The sequence below is a fragment of the Camelina sativa genome, chromosome 19, assembly GCF_030686135.1.
Source record: "Camelina sativa cultivar CO46 ecotype springtype chromosome 19, ASM3068613v1".
NCBI lineage: Eukaryota > Viridiplantae > Streptophyta > Magnoliopsida > Brassicales > Brassicaceae > Camelina > Camelina sativa.
In genome coordinates, this window is record NC_141898.1 from 27,718,006 (window position 1) to 27,737,409 (window position 19,404).

At 36.5% G+C, this 19,404-nt stretch overlaps 3 protein-coding genes across 3 annotated transcripts; 2 read left to right on the forward strand and 1 right to left on the reverse strand.

The window, feature by feature from the left end:
- The first annotated feature begins 5,156 nt into the window (after nt 1-5,156).
- LOC147921167 (phenylacetaldehyde synthase-like) lies at nt 5,157-8,819 on the forward strand. The gene is made up of 14 exons (XM_087502903.1): nt 5,157-5,554; nt 5,731-5,838; nt 5,942-6,074; nt 6,356-6,428; nt 6,547-6,777; nt 6,899-7,062; nt 7,140-7,280; nt 7,356-7,415; nt 7,511-7,675; nt 7,767-7,823; nt 7,894-7,958; nt 8,068-8,191; nt 8,267-8,404; nt 8,497-8,819. Coding segments are annotated over exons 2-14 (1,473 nt in total). The 5' UTR covers nt 5,157-5,554; nt 5,731-5,836; the 3' UTR covers nt 8,617-8,819.
- A 226-nt stretch (nt 8,820-9,045) lies between these two features.
- LOC104766801 (sufE-like protein 1, chloroplastic/mitochondrial) lies at nt 9,046-10,437 on the forward strand. Its single transcript, XM_010490753.3, has 2 exons — nt 9,046-9,968; nt 10,055-10,437. Exons 1-2 carry the CDS (start codon nt 9,167-9,169, stop codon nt 10,129-10,131), a joined length of 879 nt encoding a protein of 292 aa, XP_010489055.3. The 5' UTR covers nt 9,046-9,166; the 3' UTR covers nt 10,132-10,437.
- Nucleotides 10,438-17,545: 7,108 nt separating this feature from the next.
- On the reverse strand, nt 17,546-18,675 carry LOC109130876 (uncharacterized). The gene is made up of 3 exons (XM_087501379.1): nt 18,464-18,675; nt 18,023-18,346; nt 17,546-17,948 (listed from the first exon to the last, which is right to left on the reverse strand). The coding sequence occupies exons 1-3, from the start codon at nt 18,673-18,675 to the stop codon at nt 17,546-17,548; spliced, it is 939 nt and encodes a 312-aa protein (XP_087357505.1).
- Between the last annotated feature and the right edge of the window lie 729 nt (nt 18,676-19,404).

The window sequence follows — 19,404 nt, forward strand, 5'->3', positions numbered from 1 at the left end:
TCAGGAACCGCTAGATTTGCCGGGATACGACCAAACTGATGCGCATGCTACCTCCCTACCGATCAGCGTACCATCCGGAGTGTCCAAGTACAGACGGTTTGGACGGAGAAAAGTAAACGCTGCTCGGCAGCTGGACGGGGATCTGTACAGATTCCTCGGTACACCGTCCGAACTGATGCGCGGGATAACTCTCTACCGGCCGACCGCTGTACTGGACGGATATTAGTACATAGCGTGCATTGCATGACATTGTACGACTTAAGGGAAATGTTATTGATGCCTACCTGGTTTCAGGAAAGGAGGGTGATCGCGGGAAAGGAATTGCTTAGGCGCGAGACTCATGGCCGGGAAGATGAGTGGTGGTGATATGGGTAGCTTGGATCGATTATTCAACTTGTACTAGCTTATTATCCAAACTTATAAGTTGTATCGAATCCTTTGATGATTTAATCTAATACATGAATGTTTGCTTTACTCTAAGTTTATATAATATAGACTCTAAGCATCAAATCACAGAATATGCGAATGAACATTGTTTAAAGAATGAGCCCTAAAATATGACTAAGTAGTGAATTGGGATGAGAGAACCTCACTAGCCGTAGCTGGTCCGGGGTCGGGGACTTTCAGCCATCTTGAGGAAACAAAGACCAGAGATGGCTCCTCGGGGAGTGTGCCTAGGAGAGTTACTTTTTCACTTTTTCTAGAGACGTTTTTAACACCCAAACGCTGAACCATCCTCACGTTTTAGACCACCTCCAATGGGTAGAAACCCATTACATTTCTAAAATATAATATTTTTATTTTTAGTTTTTTTATTTAATATTTAAACTAGAAATAAAAAGTTAAATCAATGATATTTTAGCACATGTAACATGAGTATCAGAAACCATTTCTAAGAAACTATTTATAATCTCACTTTTTTTTATATAACAACAACTGATTAGCTCAAAAGAGCCAATAAAAAGGAATATTGTTTACATACGTAACTTAATAAACATCTCACTTATTTTTTAAATTATTTTATTGTTTCTTTTTTGCTCTTACCTTTTACCACTATTAACTGTGTCATACTGTCATTATTACCAAACGAGGTTTAAGTCGATCGCATTTTCCAGGTCTTTTTTTTCTTCCAAATAGTGAGTTTAAATGCTATGCGTTTTTTTAAATGTGAAAAATGTGATTCTTTCTACCACATACCCATTCACAAAAACTTGTGTTGAATTACAAAATGTAAAGGATACGTCCATAACTCATTTTTCTTCTTTTTGTTGTGTTTGATGTCACTGTAGCCTTGGGCATTCGAGTTCGAGTTTTCAGGTTTACACCTATAATACTCGATCGGGTTTTATATACTATTGGGTCGGGTTTTTTTGGGTTCGGGTTTAGTTCGGGTATACCTGAAACCCGATGAACCCAAAGGATTTTCAAAAACCCGATTCGAACATGATTGAGTTTATACACCTAAAGTGAATGTTAAACACTTAACCTGAAAGTTAATCACTTAAACTCAATGTTAAACCAAAAAATAAAAAATTCAAGTCTTCTAAAACATTTTACAAACAATCAAAAAATTCAAGTATTCCAATATAAAGAGAACTTCAAGTAGACATCTTCCAAAACATCTTTCTTTGGTTCCTCATTCCTCTTTTGCATCTTCACTGTGCCATGTAATCACTTAAGGTTTTTCTGATGATGTTTCAAACTCTGAAAAAGACAATTACAAACATTGAGAGATAAGTTTTTGAATTAACACTAAAAATATTCAGATTGTAAGCAAGATAAGAAACAAACCTCTTTCAAGCTCATCCTCAAACTCAAAGTCAGCAAGTATATGTGCATTTGTAAGCACAGTTTCTTCAAACTTAATGTCTTGCTTGAGCCACTGTTATGTACACATCAAAATCTCCACTATATAGTGTGTGAGACAAATTCTATATGGGTTTATTATCCTTCCACTAGTGCTAAAAGCACTTCAGAAGCAACTGAAGACACCTGCATAGGAAAGAAATCCCTAGCTATCGGAGACAAAATAGGATACTTGCCACTGTTGACTTTCCACCAAGAGAGTACATCATACTCAATTCCCATAATCAATTCAGGATTCTCATCTTCTTCCTTGAGATAAGTATACAATTCATTTATATTTCTAACTCCAATCTTTCTATGCAATGTATCATACTTATAGTTCACCGGGTTGTATCCATCAAACTCATCCTCTATGGAGTCAAATACTCGGTTTGTTTGCCTCTCTTGAGTATTCTGAGTTGAGGACTGAGAATGAGAAACTTCCTCATTTGTTGCTGCATTGTATCTTGTAGTATATTTTTTATACATATCACAAATGATATTCAAAACTGAATCATACAATGCCTTAGCTCTTACACTCTCTTCCCCATATAGCTCCTCAAAACACAAATTTTCATATTGCATCTTCTCTCTTGGATCGAAAACACTAACAATTATCAACATCTTGTTGATGTTCTGCATGCCATCCCAATACGTCGAATTTTTCAAACATCTTCTTTGCATTTACTTCACGTCATTATCAACACTATGACAAAGCAACTCGAGCTTTACTGCTATGTTAACTATCTCACCATAACACTTGTATGCATTCATAGTAGTAGAGGCAAATACAACCAATGTCGCATGATAGAAAACATGGAGAAACTTTTCACTAACAGTTCAACTTTACGTCAATCATCTATCTGAGGAGGTCCAATCCTTTTCACTCCATTCTCAGTCTCTAAGAAATGATCATTATACAGCTTATCTTCAAACTCTATCCTATCAAATGCTCCTTTGAACTTTAATGCCCTAGTCAACATAAAAAATATCGAATTCCATCTAGTGCAGACATCTAGTGGCAACTTCCCTTTGAAAACCTACCATAGTCTATTCTAAGCTGAAATGACTTCCTCCTATTTGGTCCTAATCTAACATATGAGATTCCATTGCAGACTGCAGTCACACTTTCATCAATTTCAGCCATTCCATCCTTCACTACCAAGTTAATGATATGCCACGCATCTCATATGCATAAAATCTCCACCCAAAACTAGAGAATCTTCACTAATTAAAGAGAAAGCAGACTGAAATTGACTCAGAGCACTAGTATTAGCAGTTGCAGTACCCACAGTCACAGTAAACACCTTTTCTATCCCCTATTCAGCAAGACACTTTAAAAGAGTATTGGCGATTGTTTTACCTCTGTGATTTTCAACATGCTTGAATCCTATAATTAGCTTTTTTAAACGCCAATTCTTATCAATGTAGTGGGCAGTTATAACCATATAAATTGAACCTGAGAATAGAAAAAAACATTGATAAGAATCTTCACTAATTTAGCAAAAACATTGATCAAAATATATTGAATTTGATTTACAAAAAAACAGTACCAGTTACAGAAGAAACCCATATATCAGTTGTGAGAGATACTCTTTGCTTGGTAGTGAGAAACCATATTTTAAGAGTAGCTTTCCTCTCAACAAACATCTTTACTATGTCTCTTCCTGCTGTCCTTTTTGAATGCGACTTGTACAAGTTCACCTAAGTGGATTACATAAGAAAAAACATCAATTGGAATCATGTATATTAAAACAAGCCGAAAAAGTAAATAGAAGCATCACCTTGTTGCACAAGTGTTTAAGTGTCACTCCTTCTGCAAATGACAATGGTAACTCTCCTGTCACCACCATTCATTCAATGCTTCTCTACAAATATGCTTAGGCACGTTTCCAGACTGTAAACTCCCATTTTTATTAATAACCTGTTGACCTTCACTAGGATCTTGACAGTCCTCCCATGCCAAATATGGCTTGCATATTTTTTAGATGATTCCACAATGTTTTTGTCCCTGATTTTGTTAGACAGCTGAATTCCTTTCCACAGTAGTTGCAGTTACGTTTGTCACGATTGTCCTTCAATCTTGTGAAATATTGCCATGCATTTGATCTTGGGTTGAGAGTCTGTTGGGTCTTAGACTCAGGTTGCTCAGACTCCGATCCGGTATTACAAGTTTGTTTCTTTTTGCTCCTTCGATTAGACTCAGGTGTTAAAAACTCTTCTTCTTCGTGTATATCTCTCTCTTCATCATAAAAATTTTGGAGATGATGAATCCATCTGCAAATCATAAGTAACACTTTAAAACTAGTTCAAACTAAAACAAAACTCAAACCTAAACAAACTAAAAGATAAATTAGAACCAACTTAGCAACTATAACAAAATAGAGAGCTAAACAAACTTAAGCACATTCAAACCAAAAGTAAAAAAAAAAATTGAAGGTACAAGTTACTTATATTACTAATGCATCATCATTATCAATCAAGGAAAATATTTTCTATATCCGTAGAAAAAGAAAAACTATAATCAAATCAAAACCAAACTGCTTCACACCAAAAGACAAAGACTTCACCATCAGAATCTCCAACCATTAAAACCTTCTAAGAATCACTCAAAACAAGAGCAAAGAACAAGAATATTCTTCTCTACTTGTACTTTACCCATTTTAGCAAATTATTAAAAGATTATGCAAAACAGAAGATGAAGAGTAAGAAGACGAACCTTTGATTTCCTCCGTGAAGTTTCAGAAGGAGGAGAAGATGCGACAACTCGATTTGGTGTTTCCAGTTTGAAAATTTAGAGATAAAAACTGATTTATATTTTTTTGGAAGATGGGAAACCAAACAATCTATGCGATAAAAAAAGAATCTATAGTTTTAGGATTTAGAGATTTAGGGATTTAAGATATATATAATATAATGTGTGTATATTGGGTATCGGGTTTTCTTTCGGGTTTTTCTTCAAGTTTTAGGTAATACCCAAATCCGATCAGGTATCGAACCTTAAATGTATTATACCCTATTGAGTTTACACACTTTCCAAACCCGAACCAAATCTCTACTTCGAGTCGAGTTTGGGTTCGGATAATATGCCCAAGGTTAACCGTACTGATATTTTTTTTTTCCATATAAATTATGGTTAGAGTTTTTTCAGGACGTGAAATTAAAAAATTACATATCTCTATGCCATTATTGGGCTTTAATATATATAAAACTTTTTATAAATATTTTCCAATAACACTTGGTTTAAAAAACTACTTTTTTTCTCAAACTGCGAGTCTTTTAAGACGTTGTTAATTTGTTATTTGTGTGTTTGGGCGTGAAACATGGCAATCACATAGCTTTCTTCTTATATCTCTCGCTTCTTATATCTCTCGCACTCAAACTATTCCATTCCAACTCAGCCTCGTCTACTAGGAAACAACGTACGTGAGGATCTTTATAGCGAAAAAAAATAGCTGACCCCAAGTCTCAAAACTCAATTTTAATTTGTATGATTGGGTTTATTAGGGTCGTCATCATTTTATTTATATATATAAAAGAATATTCGAGAATCACTATCTAAACAAAGATTTAACCTCAGCAGAGGTAGCTAGGTCGGCGATTCACTGCAAAGTTATCAAACGTGATAATTGCCTACATATAAAGAAGAAAGAGTTGAGAAACATGAGAAAAAGATGTGAACAATGTCTCTCTGAAACTTCAATTCCCAGTTGAGTTTCCCCACTTCTTCTGTCTGACAAACAAAATCAGTTTGGTCTCGTGACCTTGACATATCCATTTTTATTGATAACGAATTGAGTGGTTACAATAAACATACCTGGAAGATATTTGATTCATTCAATTTTTTTTTCTTTTTTTGTTAAATAATAAATAAATAACGTCCAGGGCCTATAAATAAGAGAGATATCCACTCCCACTGAAAACCCAAAATCAATCAGAGAGAAAGAGAGCTTCTCAAGGCATACAAAACTGAACACACACAAAAAAAAAAATGTAAGTCACTGATTATTTTTTTTTTTTTATTTATTTTTTTTTTTTTGGCAAGATTTTCAGACGAAACTTATTTGATTTTTGTTGTTGTTGTAATTTTATTCAGGGAAAATGGAAGTAAGAAGGTGTTGAAGCCGATGGATTCAGAGCAACTGAGAGGATACGGACATCGAATGGTTGATTTCATTGCCGATTATTACAAAACCATTGAAGATTTCCCTGTTCTTAGTCAAGTTCAGGTCACCCATTTCTTCTTCTTTCTTGAAACATATCAATTTGGTCTGGGTTTATTATGGGTTTTGTTATATAGAACCTATTCGGATTGTGAGAAGTTGGGCTTGTATAAAGTTTCGAAATTTATCGTTCCCGGATGTTGTGAGATACCTAACTTTCTTTTAAATTTGTTAAGACCAAATTCTTGTGGTACATTGTGGTTTCTTCTTTTTGTTGTGTTAATATCTTCTCTCTGCTTTAATATATTCACAACTGTTTTGGAATTTTTAACTTTGTTGTGATGCAGCCTGGTTATCTTCATAAGCTTTTGCCTGATTCTGCACCAGACCACCCTGAAACTCTAGATCAAGTTCTTGATGGTGATGATTACATTATTTCTTCATTTTGTTGAGCATTTTCTGATGAACATATAGATACATACTAAGCCCCTGTTTTATGCAACCATCTTATTTGTGTTTTTTTTTTTTTTTTTGGCAGATGTGCGGTCGAAGATCTTGCCTGGAGTTACGCATTGGCAAAGTCCGAGTTTCTTTGCTTATTACCCTTCTAACAGCAGTGTCGCCGGTTTCTTGGGTGAGATGTTGAGTGCTGGTCTTGGTATTGTTGGTTTTAGTTGGGTTACTTCTCCAGCTGCCACCGAGCTCGAGATGATCGTTCTTGACTGGCTTGCCAAACTGCTCAACCTACCCAAGGAGTTTATGTCCAAAGGTAATCACTTCAAAACAGTACAAAACTTGTTTGCTTGTATTATAATAAGACCTTAGACCTAATAATAAGTGTGACCTTAGACCTAATAATAAGTGTGACTTGATTGATAAATATATTGTAGGAAACGGAGGTGGAGTGATACAAGGGTCAGCTAGTGAAGCTGTTCTTGTTGTTCTGCTCGCTGCCCGCGATAAAGCCTTAAGAAGCGTTGGCAAAAACACACTTGAGAAGCTCGTTGTCTACTCCTCTGACCAGACTCATTCAGCTTTACAGAAGGCTTGCCAGGTGCGTTTTGCATATTTTGAAATCAAAGAGTCTTTGTAAAATAGGAAACTAATATTCTGCTGGTTAATTGTTGACAGATTGCTGGAATCCATCCAGAGAACTGCAGAATGCTAGAAACCGATGCCTCTACAAATTACGCTCTGCGTCCAGAATTGTTTCAAGAAGCTGTTTCTCGGGATCTTGAAGCTGGACTGATTCCATTCTTTTTATGCGCTAATGTAAGAACTAGCATATTAATAATTGCTTACCCTGTTGAAGCATTTCTTCTGAAAAGTTCATTTGTTATATTCCAGGTTGGAACCACTTCTTCAACCGCCGTTGATCCATTAGCTGCACTAGGAAAGATCGCTAACGTTAGTTATTTCCCATTTCCGCAAAAACTTCATAGAAGAAACTTTTAAGGCATAGAAAGTACTGCTGATGCTATTTCTCTTGCTACATTTCTCAGAACAATGAGATATGGTTTCACGTGGATGCAGCGTACGCTGGAAGTGCTTGTATATGTCCAGAGTACCGACAATACATCGACGGTGTAGAAACTGCAGATTCTTTTAACATGAATGCTCACAAATGGTTCCTCACTAATTTTGATTGTTCACTTCTTTGGGTAAAGGTATAGTATAGATCAGTACACTTTTAATCTCAAATTCTCCTGTCTTTCTCTCTTTACGTATATAAGAAAAGGATTAATATTTGGAAAACAGGATCAAGATTCTCTCACTGAAGCGCTTTCAACTAATCCAGAGTTTCTCAAAAACAAGGTAAGAAATATTTTGTTCTTCACAAAAAAAAGATTACTAGTCCTAATATAAACTTTATATATTTGGCCAGGCCTCTCAGGCAAACTTGGTTGTTGATTACAAAGACTGGCAAATCCCTCTCGGACGAAGATTCAGGTTCTTTGCTTTCGCAGAAAATCAAATTTGAGATTTCTGAAGACTAGCTGGATCTGCTTTACATTTGCATAGATACACACAATCTGAGTTTTGTTTTGTTTACTGACAGATCATTGAAACTATGGATGGTTTTACGACTCTATGGAGCTGAGACCTTGAAGAACTACATCAGAAACCATATCAAACTGGCTATAGTTTTCGAACAACTTGTCTCTCAAGATCCTAACTTTGAGGTAACTGTTAGAAAAACTTATTCTGGAAAAAGATTCTTGCAAGAAGGTTAATAAGCGGATTATTCTCGTTTGCAGATTGTCACACCTCGAATCTTTTCTCTTGTCTGTTTCCGCATTGTGCCTGCAAACAACGATGAAAAGAAGTGTAATAACCAAAACCGCAAACTCCTAGACGCAGTGAACTCTTCAGGGAAACTCTTCATTTCTCACACTGTAAGTGACTTGTCTTTCTTCGTGTTCTTGATCTAGCTGAATAATGTTGTTAATGAATCAATTTAAATGTATTTGCGTTACTTGGGAGACAGGCTTTGTCGGGAAAAATCGTTCTACGTTGCGCCATAGGAGCACCATTGACGGAGGAGAAGCACGTGAAGGAGGCGTGGAAGGTTATTCAGGATGAAGCATCTTTCTTGCTTCACAAGTAAACATGATATGAAAAACCAAGAATAAAGCGGTTTTTGCCAACAAACCGAAGCTTTTCGGTTTGGTTTGGTTTAATTTGATTTGATAATAAAATAAAACAAGGTGAATGTCGGTACACTTTAGCACGGTGATCTTGTATGTACGTATATCTATTTGATTGTGGTTAATTTACGTAACTAATAATAATATAGAAGTTTGTATTTTATTGTTAGAGCAAATCCAATGGTACACCAAATGTTGCTCTAACTCTATATTTGGTATAAAACCTAAAATACCATCTCTAATTGTGTTTCAATTATTGCTCGAAAAATAGAGAAATGAATAGTGTTGCTCAAAACTATAAATTGTTCCCTCAAATTTGATATCTTATAATTTTATATCTAAACAAAGTTATCAATACAATAAAAGTACAATGTGTTGCTCTCCTCTTCTGACACATCAACTTTTATATAATGTGTTGCTCTCCTCTTCTGACACATCAACTTTTATATAGAAGCAGAGACTGATACATCAATTAAAATAGTTAGCCTATCAAATTATAACAATTAATACATGTCAGTTTTTTTCTTCCTTATGTGGACAAGCAAATCAAAAACGATTTTGATTAAACGCAGTGATTTATGTTCTTCGTATTTGTTTGCTTCTTCTGTCCAATATCCGGCCAAAGCTCTGATTTTGCGACTGCTAAAACCTTCGGAACTCCCTTTATTTCGTTGGACGATCATCACCTTCCAGAAAATTTCAACCGGAAACGTTCGTCCACCATCAGCTTCATCTCCGTCGAGTTCTGAAGACTTTCAACCAATCGAAGAGCTTCCTCTGAAGCTACAAGAGATAGTGAAGTTATTCCTATCGGGACAAGAGCCGAGAGCTAAATACATGCAGCTTATATTCTACGGAGAACATCTTAAACCACTCGATCCTCGATTCAAGACGAGGGAGAATAAAGTTGAAGATTGTGTTTCTCAGGTTTGGGTTAGGGATTTCTTCGATGACCAACACAACGTTGTCTATGAAGCTGATTCTGATTCATCTATCACTAAAGGGCTTGCTGCTCTTTTAGTCCAGGGTTTATCTGGTAGACCTGTCCCTGAGATTTTGAGGGTTACGCCTGATTTTGCTCTTCTTCTTGGTTTGCAGCAGAGTCTGTCTCCTTCTAGAAACAATGGATTCCTTAATATGCTTAAGTTGATGCAGAAAAAGGCTCTTCATTTGGAAGTCAAAGGTGAGGAAGATTCAAGTTCTGGAGAGAGTTTAGAATCCAGCTTCGTACCTACTCCTGAAACAAACGGTGGAGCAAGTTTTGTGGTTGACAAGGAATTTTCTGCATTCGTCACAATACGACATCGTCGAGGTTCGCATCAGCTCTATTTCATGCATCACTGGTTTTGATTTCAATTTAATTTGTGGTCCATTCTTTTTTACCTTGTCGTGTTCAAGACTTTGTTCTGTTCATCAATCATCACTGGTCGCACCGAGAATCAAGTTCTGTTCTGGTAGTGGTGGTGGTGTTTTAAATTCCGGTAAGAGGTGCGTGGCGAGGTGTAGCTTAGAAACAGTGAATGTTAGGGTTGGCCAGGTTACGGAGGTTGATAAGGATACGTTCTGACCAATCGTTAAAGCCGTCGGTGATAAGATTGTTATTCTCGATATGTACACTCAGTGGTAACGTTTCGATCACTTCTTCTTATGTGTGTGACTTTTGCATACCTTGATTGCAATTCATTTAGAGAAAAGGTATAACGCCAGTCTCGTTGTTTAATTTGTAGTGAACAATGTGACAAATTTAGTTAACTTGAGTTTAAATATTGCAGTGTTCTCTTTATACTCATCTTGTCCTTTTAATTTGCTTTTTAGACTAAGAAAACCCTTGCAAAGGAATCTCCATCTAAGCTAAACGATGACTATTCTTCTGAATAGGAGGGTGATTCTTCTTTGGATGAAGTAGGAATTGTATCATAAACATTCTTCTAATGTTAGAGTATTGCAGAACTTGTTTTTTTTTTTAAATTGATTTGTTAATTAAGTAGGAACTTGCCCCTGAAAAGAAGAGACCAGAACCTCTTGAGAAAGACAAGGAAGAGAGCAGCTCATGTTTTCCCAACCAAATGAGTTAAAATCAGATCAATCAGCTATTAAAACTTTTATATTCATTTCATGTTTCTGATTTTGAAATTGTCCAGACGTATTAACGAATCATTTGATAACAAAAGAAGAATTGACTCGATACCTACTGATGCAGGGAAAAACAATCTTCAAAGCCTTATTATTTGATTGATTTAAGAAACAAATACAAAGAGACCAACTCTCTTTTTTTACTAATAAAAGAAGATGAAGACAATGATTTTTTTTTGGTAGAGAAGAAGAGAAAGAGCGGGTTGTGAAGAAGGAGGACAATTTTGGAATTCTCACTTTCTCAGGAATGAAGAACCGGTTATCAAAATTGTATGTCCCAGTTTGTTGTTTGTGTTCGGATAATAATCTTGGTTCGTTAGTTTTGGTATTTCTTGGTTGGTTCGACAAAAGTAATAATAATGTTGTTTGTCCATGTAACTTATGATTGTTAATTTAAAATACAAAAAAACGAAAACTGTATCATAATTTTTTTTGTTTAAATTTAGAATGTAAGTCTTACAGTAGTTGATCGTCACAATCCAAAGTTGAGAGAAAGGGAGTAGGCACATTATGTTTTTTATCCAATTTTTAAATTAATTTTATTTTCATGAATTTATGTATACAATACGATTATGTGCATAAAACATAATCAATATTTTACTTGATTTTTTTTAATAACTTTGATTACTAAAAAATTAGTGTGTAACTAAGGTATACTAATGTATATATCATCAAATTTATAAAAATTCATAAATGATGTTTTTATTAAAATTTAATGAAGTCAAAGAGGTTTAAAGAAACATATAGTTATAACTTAATTCTATGCTGATCTAATATAGTATAACATATACGTGTTCTTAAAAACTGATATATATATTTATTACAAAAAATAATTAGTGATATGTGAGATAATTTTGTATTATTAAGCTATTATATATTTAGCTTTACACAAGTAACATTCATAAATATGAAATATATAAAAAATTATGAAATTATGAAATTAATAAATAGTTGACCAATACCAGAAATAGAATAAATAATTAGGATAAGCATTTTATTGAATATTTAAAATTTATTTAACATATCACTATGGGAACTAATTTTGTGATTCTCTACTTTTTTGTAAGGTTTATTGACTTACTGTTAGACTTCCATCCCATGATCCCAATAAAGGCATGTAGAAAATGGTTTTGATCTCTAATCCTCTTGTTTTTTTTTTGGTAGGAAGCATGTGTAATGGAGCATGATTTTAAACTATATAAGATTAGTTTATTAAATTTTTTTGTTTGGTATAAATTGAAATTAAAATATATTTTAAGAAAAATATCCCACGGCATAGAGCGGGTGTTAACCTAGTATAATTAATAGTTATATTTAGATAAAATAAACTCATCGTGATTGATGATAGTGGAAAATAAATGGGTAATTGACAAAAATAGCACACATTTAAGTTTTTGTTCCAAAACTAGCACACATATTCAAATATTCCAAATTTAGCACAAATTTGTATGTCATTAAAAATAAAATATTAATAAATTAAAACAATAATCTCTCACATCTGAAACAAAATCGTGACATTGTAACCACCGTGTTCTCTCTCACTCCTCCCTCTCCGTCGATTCCAAAACCAAATGCAAACGGTGTACCACCGACGAACCCAATCAGATCTGAATCGGAGGTGAGTCATCGTCGGTCAATCAACGGTGGTATCACGTTCACATATTAGATTCATGATTCTTCTTCTTCCCTGATCATCTTCGTCGTCTTCGTGTCACTGTTCATCATCTGGTCTTCCTAGTATAAGCTTTATATCCATTTTCACTTGCTATTCTTCTTTTATTGTAGAAATTGTAAGCATTGTAACTTTTATATGTATGTGATTTTGACTTTTCTAAATCCCTAAAAACGTAAATCACCATATTCTTATCAATTTAGTTAGGCTAGTATTTGAGGACATAAACAAACCAGAACTTGAGATGATTCAGTGTTGGTTTTATGTGTGTATGATTTGCAGTTGTAATTTTTATGTGTGTGTGATTAGGATTTTTGATTATGGAAGTCTCGTTCTTTCTCACTTGAATTTGTTGCAGAAATTAAAGAATCAAGTTATTGTTGACTGCAAAATAATTTATATGAGTCTACTTGACTTGGTCGTTCTTTCTCTTATGTATAATATGTTGTCATCCTTATTGATTGTTACTTGTGTATTGTTTATTGTTTGTTGCTTGTGTATTGATGTGTTTCTTAGTCACATTTGAAAATTCATGAAGCATTGTTGCAAATTCATAAAGACTTTCCTGAAACATATTCCTTGTTTTCATTTTTATTGCAGGAAATTGGGATTGATCATTGCTTGTTGGAGTTTATCTTATACTTCTCTCAATTGGGGAGATAAGAGTATGTAATTCAAAATTTGTTTTAGTTAGCTTCTGATTACAAGGTAGTAGCAGTATTGCAGTAGTTGTGGAATTGTTCTCATAATCAGTGCATCTAATACAATACATGATGTGTTTGGATCTTATTATTGTGGTAACATTGGTAGTTCATGTTGTAATTAACTTTGTAGAGACACATATATGGTCAGAAAGAATTGGAGCTGCAATAACACTCAGAATCAAAGACGAACGATGCTCATACAAGATTGAAGGCTTCAGTTGCCATATTAGATTGAAGTTTTTACATTTTGAGTCTTTGTATTCACATGATCTTTGTTTTAGCATTAGGATTTTGGTTATGAAAGATAGTTTGGATGGTTTTCACCACAAAACTTGTTTTAAAAACATATTCAAGAAGGTTTTGTATTAATTATCTCGATATTTTGGTAGATAGCTATGTTTTCACCGGTAAACATATAAGAAGGATTTGAATGTAACATTCAGGAAGGATTCTCATATATCTATGAATGATTTCTTGAATTTCAGGAAGACCGTCATGAAAAGAAAAAAAGAGCATTAGGAAGGAGTCATTGATGTTTATGAAGAACTCCTTGAAATTTAGGAAGAATTCATTGACGTTTAGGAAAATCTTCCTAAAACATCATGTTGGATATTTCTATTTGCTACCTTTATTGTAAAACACAAATATGTGCACATAATCAAATCATTATACATCACTAATGAAGTAATATGTGATACAATAAAGCAAAACACATATAAAGAGATTTAAAAACACATTTTTAAAAATTTAGGAATGATTCCATAGCTTTTAGGAAGGTGTTCTTGAATTTTAGGAAGACCTTCCATAATGACGAACTCAAACTTCCACTCAAGTGCCCATTTTCCCATCTTCATCATCAACTCTCTACTTTGTTCTTGAAATACTTGTCATCATGTATATCATCAATCACTTGAGTTAGACCTGAAAACCTTATTTGTCATCATGTATATCATCAATCACTTGAATTTGCAGGTTGTATGTCTGTGAAAAATTGTAGCAAAATCTAGTTGTAGGTTCTTCGTTTAAATATGATTGATGATATGCTCAAATTAATCCCTGGAGCTACTCTCTCAAACTAGAGATCAATGTAGTACTTAGGGGTCAAATTCACAGAGACTCAAGATCAAACACAATAAATTATAGAGTTTTGTTATTACACTAAACGAATTAAGTTGTATTAAAAACGAAAGAAGACAATGCAAAATATTAAATCAAAGGTTGTAAATTCAGAAAATCAAAAGGTTATACCTAGGGAATTTCTCTGGTAATTATGAAATATTAAATCAGTAAATTAATTAAGGTTCAAGCAATTAAGAACAGATCTAGAACTCTAAACAATTTTGTAAAATAATTCAGCAATTATTATCTAAATTTAAAACCAGAAAATCCAAATCTCTTTGTAAAATTCAAGGTTAAAAATCAGCTTTAAAAACAGCTTTAGTTGGTTCACAAAACTACTAAATCAAATCTCTTTGTAAAAGGTAATTTTTTTCATCTATGGTTTAATCAGGAAAACAATCACATTCTCACATCAATTTATTTCCCTTTTTTTTTTTTTTTTGAACAAAAACGACCTTTTGATTTAATAAAGTTTAGGGTTGAATACAAACAAAACGTAGAGCCTCCTTTGCCAGGAGATCTGCGTGATGATTCTGAGTACGAGGGATGAAATTGAAAGAGCAACAATTGAAATTAGAGGATAGAGAGAGGACATCGTGGAGAGTCCCATGAAGATCCTTCTGATGGAGCTTCTGATTAAGCGCTTGGACCGGCATAAGCGAGTCGGATGCGAAAGATATGTCCCTGATGTTCGATTCGAGTGCAACTCCCACTGCTGTGAGAGTTGCCAACGCTTCGGCCATCAAAGAGGAGTTGACATGAGTCATCGTGGTAGAGCCTTCCCTTTGGATCTGATCAAATTGATCCTTCAGCACCCATCCTAAACCAGCTGTACCGTGACACCACACGGCATCGGTGAAGCAGGTTAGGGTAGCTCGAGATCGGGGGGGGGGGGGTTGCGGGTTAGTTCTGGGACATTGATCGGGTTTAGGTGAGGGCAATTGGCATTCTTTGGCTCTTTGCATCGCAAGGGACAAGGTTTCCTCAGCAGAGACGATCTTCTTGTTAAAAATTAGCTGATTACGGGTAGTCCAGATAGACCAAAGCAGCCATGGGGCAATGGGGCTAGTCCCTACACCAGTTGGAGGTAAACAGGTAAGTTTATTAGCTAGATCGATACATTCCTTTATTGATTTGATTGTTCCCACCCGTAAGGTGGATTTAACTGGGAGCATGGACCAGGTTTTTGCTGCGAAAGGACATTGGAAGAGAAGGTGTAGGATAGTTTCTTCACCATCACAGTGAGGGCATTTTGCAGAGTCACTGACAGAGCGGTGTAGGAGGTTAGCACCCATTGGGAGGGCATTGTGGGCTGCTTTCCAAAGGAGCAGCTTGGTTTTTGGGGAGGTTTTGAGGGACCAGATACATTTGTGCCAGTTGAAATCTTCTAAGCTGGTCGGGTTGTCCTGACACCCTTGAGTTGTTTTTATCCTCAGAGTTAGTGGACTCAAAATAGCCCGATTTTGCCGAGTATACACTATCTTTGGTAGGTAACCATGCCCATATATCCTTAGCTCCTCGTAGACTTGGTTTTAATAGCCGGATTTCTTTTTCATACGCTGGTAGAATGTGTTTGATGAGCTCCAAGTTCCATTCTCTGGTACTTGGCAGGAAGAGATCTGATACGGTGAGGTTCTGTGTAGTTTCGGTGGGAGGGCCCATTGGGGCAAGTGGGGTAGAGACAGAAAGCCACGGTGTTCTCCATATAGGGATGGAGGTTCCGGATCCTACTAACATACCGAAATTGGATTGGAGTAGATCTCTACCCAGACAAATACTCCTCCATCCATGAGAGGCTGATGACGGTACTTTACACTCCAAAATGGATGAGTTTCTACAATATTTTCCTAGGAGGACCTTTGCTAGTAGGGTATGTGGTTTTGTCAACAATCTCTAGCATAATTTTGCCAGTAGGGCTTTATTGAAGTGTTTTCTATCTCTGATACCCAAACCACCAAGTTCCGTTGGTTTTGTTATCTTTTTCCATGCTAACCAGGACATCTTCTTCTTTTCAGGTTTTGTGTCCCACCAAAATCTTGTAAAGGCTGATTGGATGCGTTTGCAGAGAGATCCAGGTAGTTGGAAACACGACATGGTGTAAGTTGGCATTGCGGATAGAACCGATTTAAGCATGGTGAGCTTGCCTGCAGTGGAGAGAAATCTAGAGGACCAACTGAGAGCTTTCTGTTTGATACGGTCAACTATCGATGTAAACAAATCCTTTTTCTTTCTACCAAACAGTTCAGGTAAACCAAGATACTTACCCTGTCCTCCCTCCTTTTGTATGTCGAGTATAGATTTTGCTTGAGCTCTCGTGAGGGGTGGTGTTTTCCCAGAGAAGGTAATCGAGGATTTAGCCTGGTTTATTTTGTGACCTGACGCTGCTTCATATTTTTGTAGTATACTTTTTAACTTGCGACAACTTTGTTGATCAGATCAGATGAAAAACATGGTGTCGTCAGCAAAGAGTAGGTGGTTTACTCTGGGGCTCCCTTTTGCAACTCTGATGCCAATAAGGTTTTCCATCTTTCTGAGCTTTCAGGCAAAGACCCGATAGAACCTCGCTACAGAAAGATAGGGGGAGAGAGGGTCGCCCTGTCTGATGCCTCGTTGGGGAATCACCATGCCTTTTGCTTGATCATTAATAAGGAAAGAATACGAAACCGTGGTGACGCACTGCATAAGCCATCCTATCCAGGTATGGTGAAAACCTAACTTTTTTAAGGCTGTCTTTATAAAATCCCATTCAAGTCTATCATATGCCTTACTTATGTCTGTTTTAACAGCCATGAAGCATCTCTTCTCAGCTCCTGACGACTTTAGGTAATGAAGAGCTTCGTGTGTGATTAAAACATTGTCTGAGATGGCTCTCTGAGGCACGAAGGCGGATTGGTTTTCAGATATGCATTCATGTAGAACAGGTTGTAGTCTTTTTGCGAGGAGCTTAGCGATAATCTTGTAGTAGACTGAGCAGAGGGCAATTGGTCTATAGTCAGAGACTTTCTGTGTTGTTGTCGTCTTTGGAATGAGTCTGACGTGTGTATGGTTTATCTTCTGTGGTAGGATTCTGGAGATGAAGAAAACTTGAACCTCAACAATAATGGCATCTCCTACATTACAACAGTTTGATTGAAAGAAGCTAGCTGAGAAGCCGTATGGTCCTGGGGCTTTATCCGCATGGATATCAAAGCAGGCATTTTTGATCTCTAGTGGAGATGGCAAAGCAATAAGCGTTTCATTCATTTCACGGGTAACACACGGTTAGAGGGTTTCTTGAACCACCTTGTTTCTTTCTCCCTCCTGAGAGGTAAATATATCCTGAAAGTAATCAGAGATAGTTTTAACGATTTCCTTTTCCTCATAAACTTTGTTTCCTGAGGGTGATTCTAACACTGAGATATTGTTTATGGCTCTTCTGGTTTTTGTTGCAGCGTGGAAGTAACCCGAGTTCTTATCTCCAAGGGTAAGCCAGAGCTGTCTGCTGTGTTGTTTCCAATACTCTTCCTCCTGTTTGTATGCTGATGCAAGTTTTTGGTTTAAATTGTCTATGGTACTTTGACTCGCATCATTATTGCACATAGCTTCTTCAAGTTGATCACTAAGAGCTAGGATATCTTGTTTGCTAGTTAATAACTGCTCTTTACTCCACTTGATAATAGCCACTCTACACAGGTGTAACCGGTGATCGATGGAAGCAGTAGGATCTGAGTTCCACGCTTGAAAGATAAGTTGACTAACCTCAGGATTGTCTTTGAATCTTCTATCATACCGAAACAGGTTCTTTCTATATTTTTAACAGGATCAAAGGAAGTTACGAGGGGACGATGATCCGAACCTTCGAATCTTAGATACTCGCTTCTGCCAGAGGGGTAAGCCATAACCCAATCACTGTTTGCCATTGATCTATCTAGTCTGCACCTGACCACATGAGAATGTCTTTTTCTTCTCCATGACAGGAAGTTACCTGTGTGTTTCAGATCATAGAGGTCACATGTCGACATGAAGGTTCTTAGATCAGTGTAGGAGCCTTCTGAACGTTCTGGACCTCCCACCTTCTCATCACTGAAAGTGATGTCGTTAAAATCTCATGTGACGAACCAAGGTCCTGATCTGGATTTCGCGAGGTCTTGGAGTTGATTCCACACGTGGATTCGGTTTGCTCTCTCCGGTTCACCATACAAAAAGGCCGCAAAGAAGGTTCTTCCTTTAGCTTCAACTTTAGTGTCAATAAAGTGCTGGTTGGAGTTTAAGATCTCTACATTCAAATTTGATTTCCAGAATATAGCGAGGCCACCCGCTCCTAGGGAGTGAGGGGGAACCAGATGGTGTTGTGGATAATCAAGCCAGTGGAGTGTCTTATGGACTACATCATTCGGGTTCTTAGTTTCCATCAAGAACAAGATATCAGGGTAAATCTTCTTACGAATCTCCCTTAATCTTTGAACTGTTGTGGGGTTCCCCAGTCCACAACAGTTCCAGCTCACCACCCTTAAGGAAGAGGGGTTGGCGGTTTCTGAAAATCTGCCTTTCTCTTTTTGCTTGCAGGGAAGATTGTTATTTTAGGTGAGCTTTTGGTCGCTGGAGCTCTAGGGGGAGAGCTTGAATGACTAGGTTCCTTACTCTTTTTTGAGCAGGTCGGGGCGGACTTGATCTTGTAGGCGCAGTTGAGGTACTCGATTTCCTTGGGGACCCTTGAGCAAAATTTCTTTTCTGAGTTTTTGCTCCTAAAAGCTTTTGATTTGATTTTGCTACTTGTTTTTGCAGTGGGGACGACCACGTCCTCGTTTAGACGATCCAGCTCCAGCAATTATGTGATGCCAGCAGGTTTTTTTGGGACGATGTCATGGGAATTTGTTCATCCTGGAGTCCTTGACTAGAGGTATTTTGAAGCTGGGAGGAAGCAAGGTTTGATGCTAGGATAGAGTTCGCAGTAGTTTCCACCATGTCTTCTTCTTCACTGTGTAAGACTCTCACTCTTCGGGCTGCACTTTCAATAGGGTCAGGACAGGAGATGTACTGAATGGTGACCTCCTGCAGCTCGTTCAGGATTTGTTCGCGGGAAGGGAGAGGCGGTAGTGTGTCAAGAGAGTCAGGAAACTGAGATGGGGGAATGGTGGTTT

Bases quoted from the DNA above. Each gene is read 5' to 3' on its own strand.
- LOC147921167 (XM_087502903.1), top strand. The intron at 7,063-7,139 runs GTGCGTTTTGCA...AATTGTTGACAG, and splicing joins CTTTACAGAAGGCTTGCCAG to ATTGCTGGAATCCATCCAGA. The intron at 7,959-8,067 runs GTTCTTTGCTTT...GTTTACTGACAG, and splicing joins CCTCTCGGACGAAGATTCAG to ATCATTGAAACTATGGATGG.
- LOC109130876 (XM_087501379.1), bottom strand. From the start codon at position 18,675: ATGGAAACTAAGAACCCGAATGATGTAGTCCATAAGACACTCCACTGG. The intron at 18,347-18,463 runs GTATGGTGAACC...CATCACTTTCAG, and splicing joins ACCTTCTTTGCGGCCTTTTT to TGATGAGAAGGTGGGAGGTC. The intron at 17,949-18,022 runs GTTAGTCAACTT...ACACCTGTGTAG, and splicing joins GATTCAAAGACAATCCTGAG to AGTGGCTATTATCAAGTGGA.
- LOC104766801 (XM_010490753.3), top strand. From the start codon at position 9,167: ATGTCAGTTTTTTTCTTCCTTATGTGGACAAGCAAATCAAAAACGATT. The intron at 9,969-10,054 runs GTTCGCATCAGC...GTCGTGTTCAAG, and splicing joins CACAATACGACATCGTCGAG to ACTTTGTTCTGTTCATCAAT.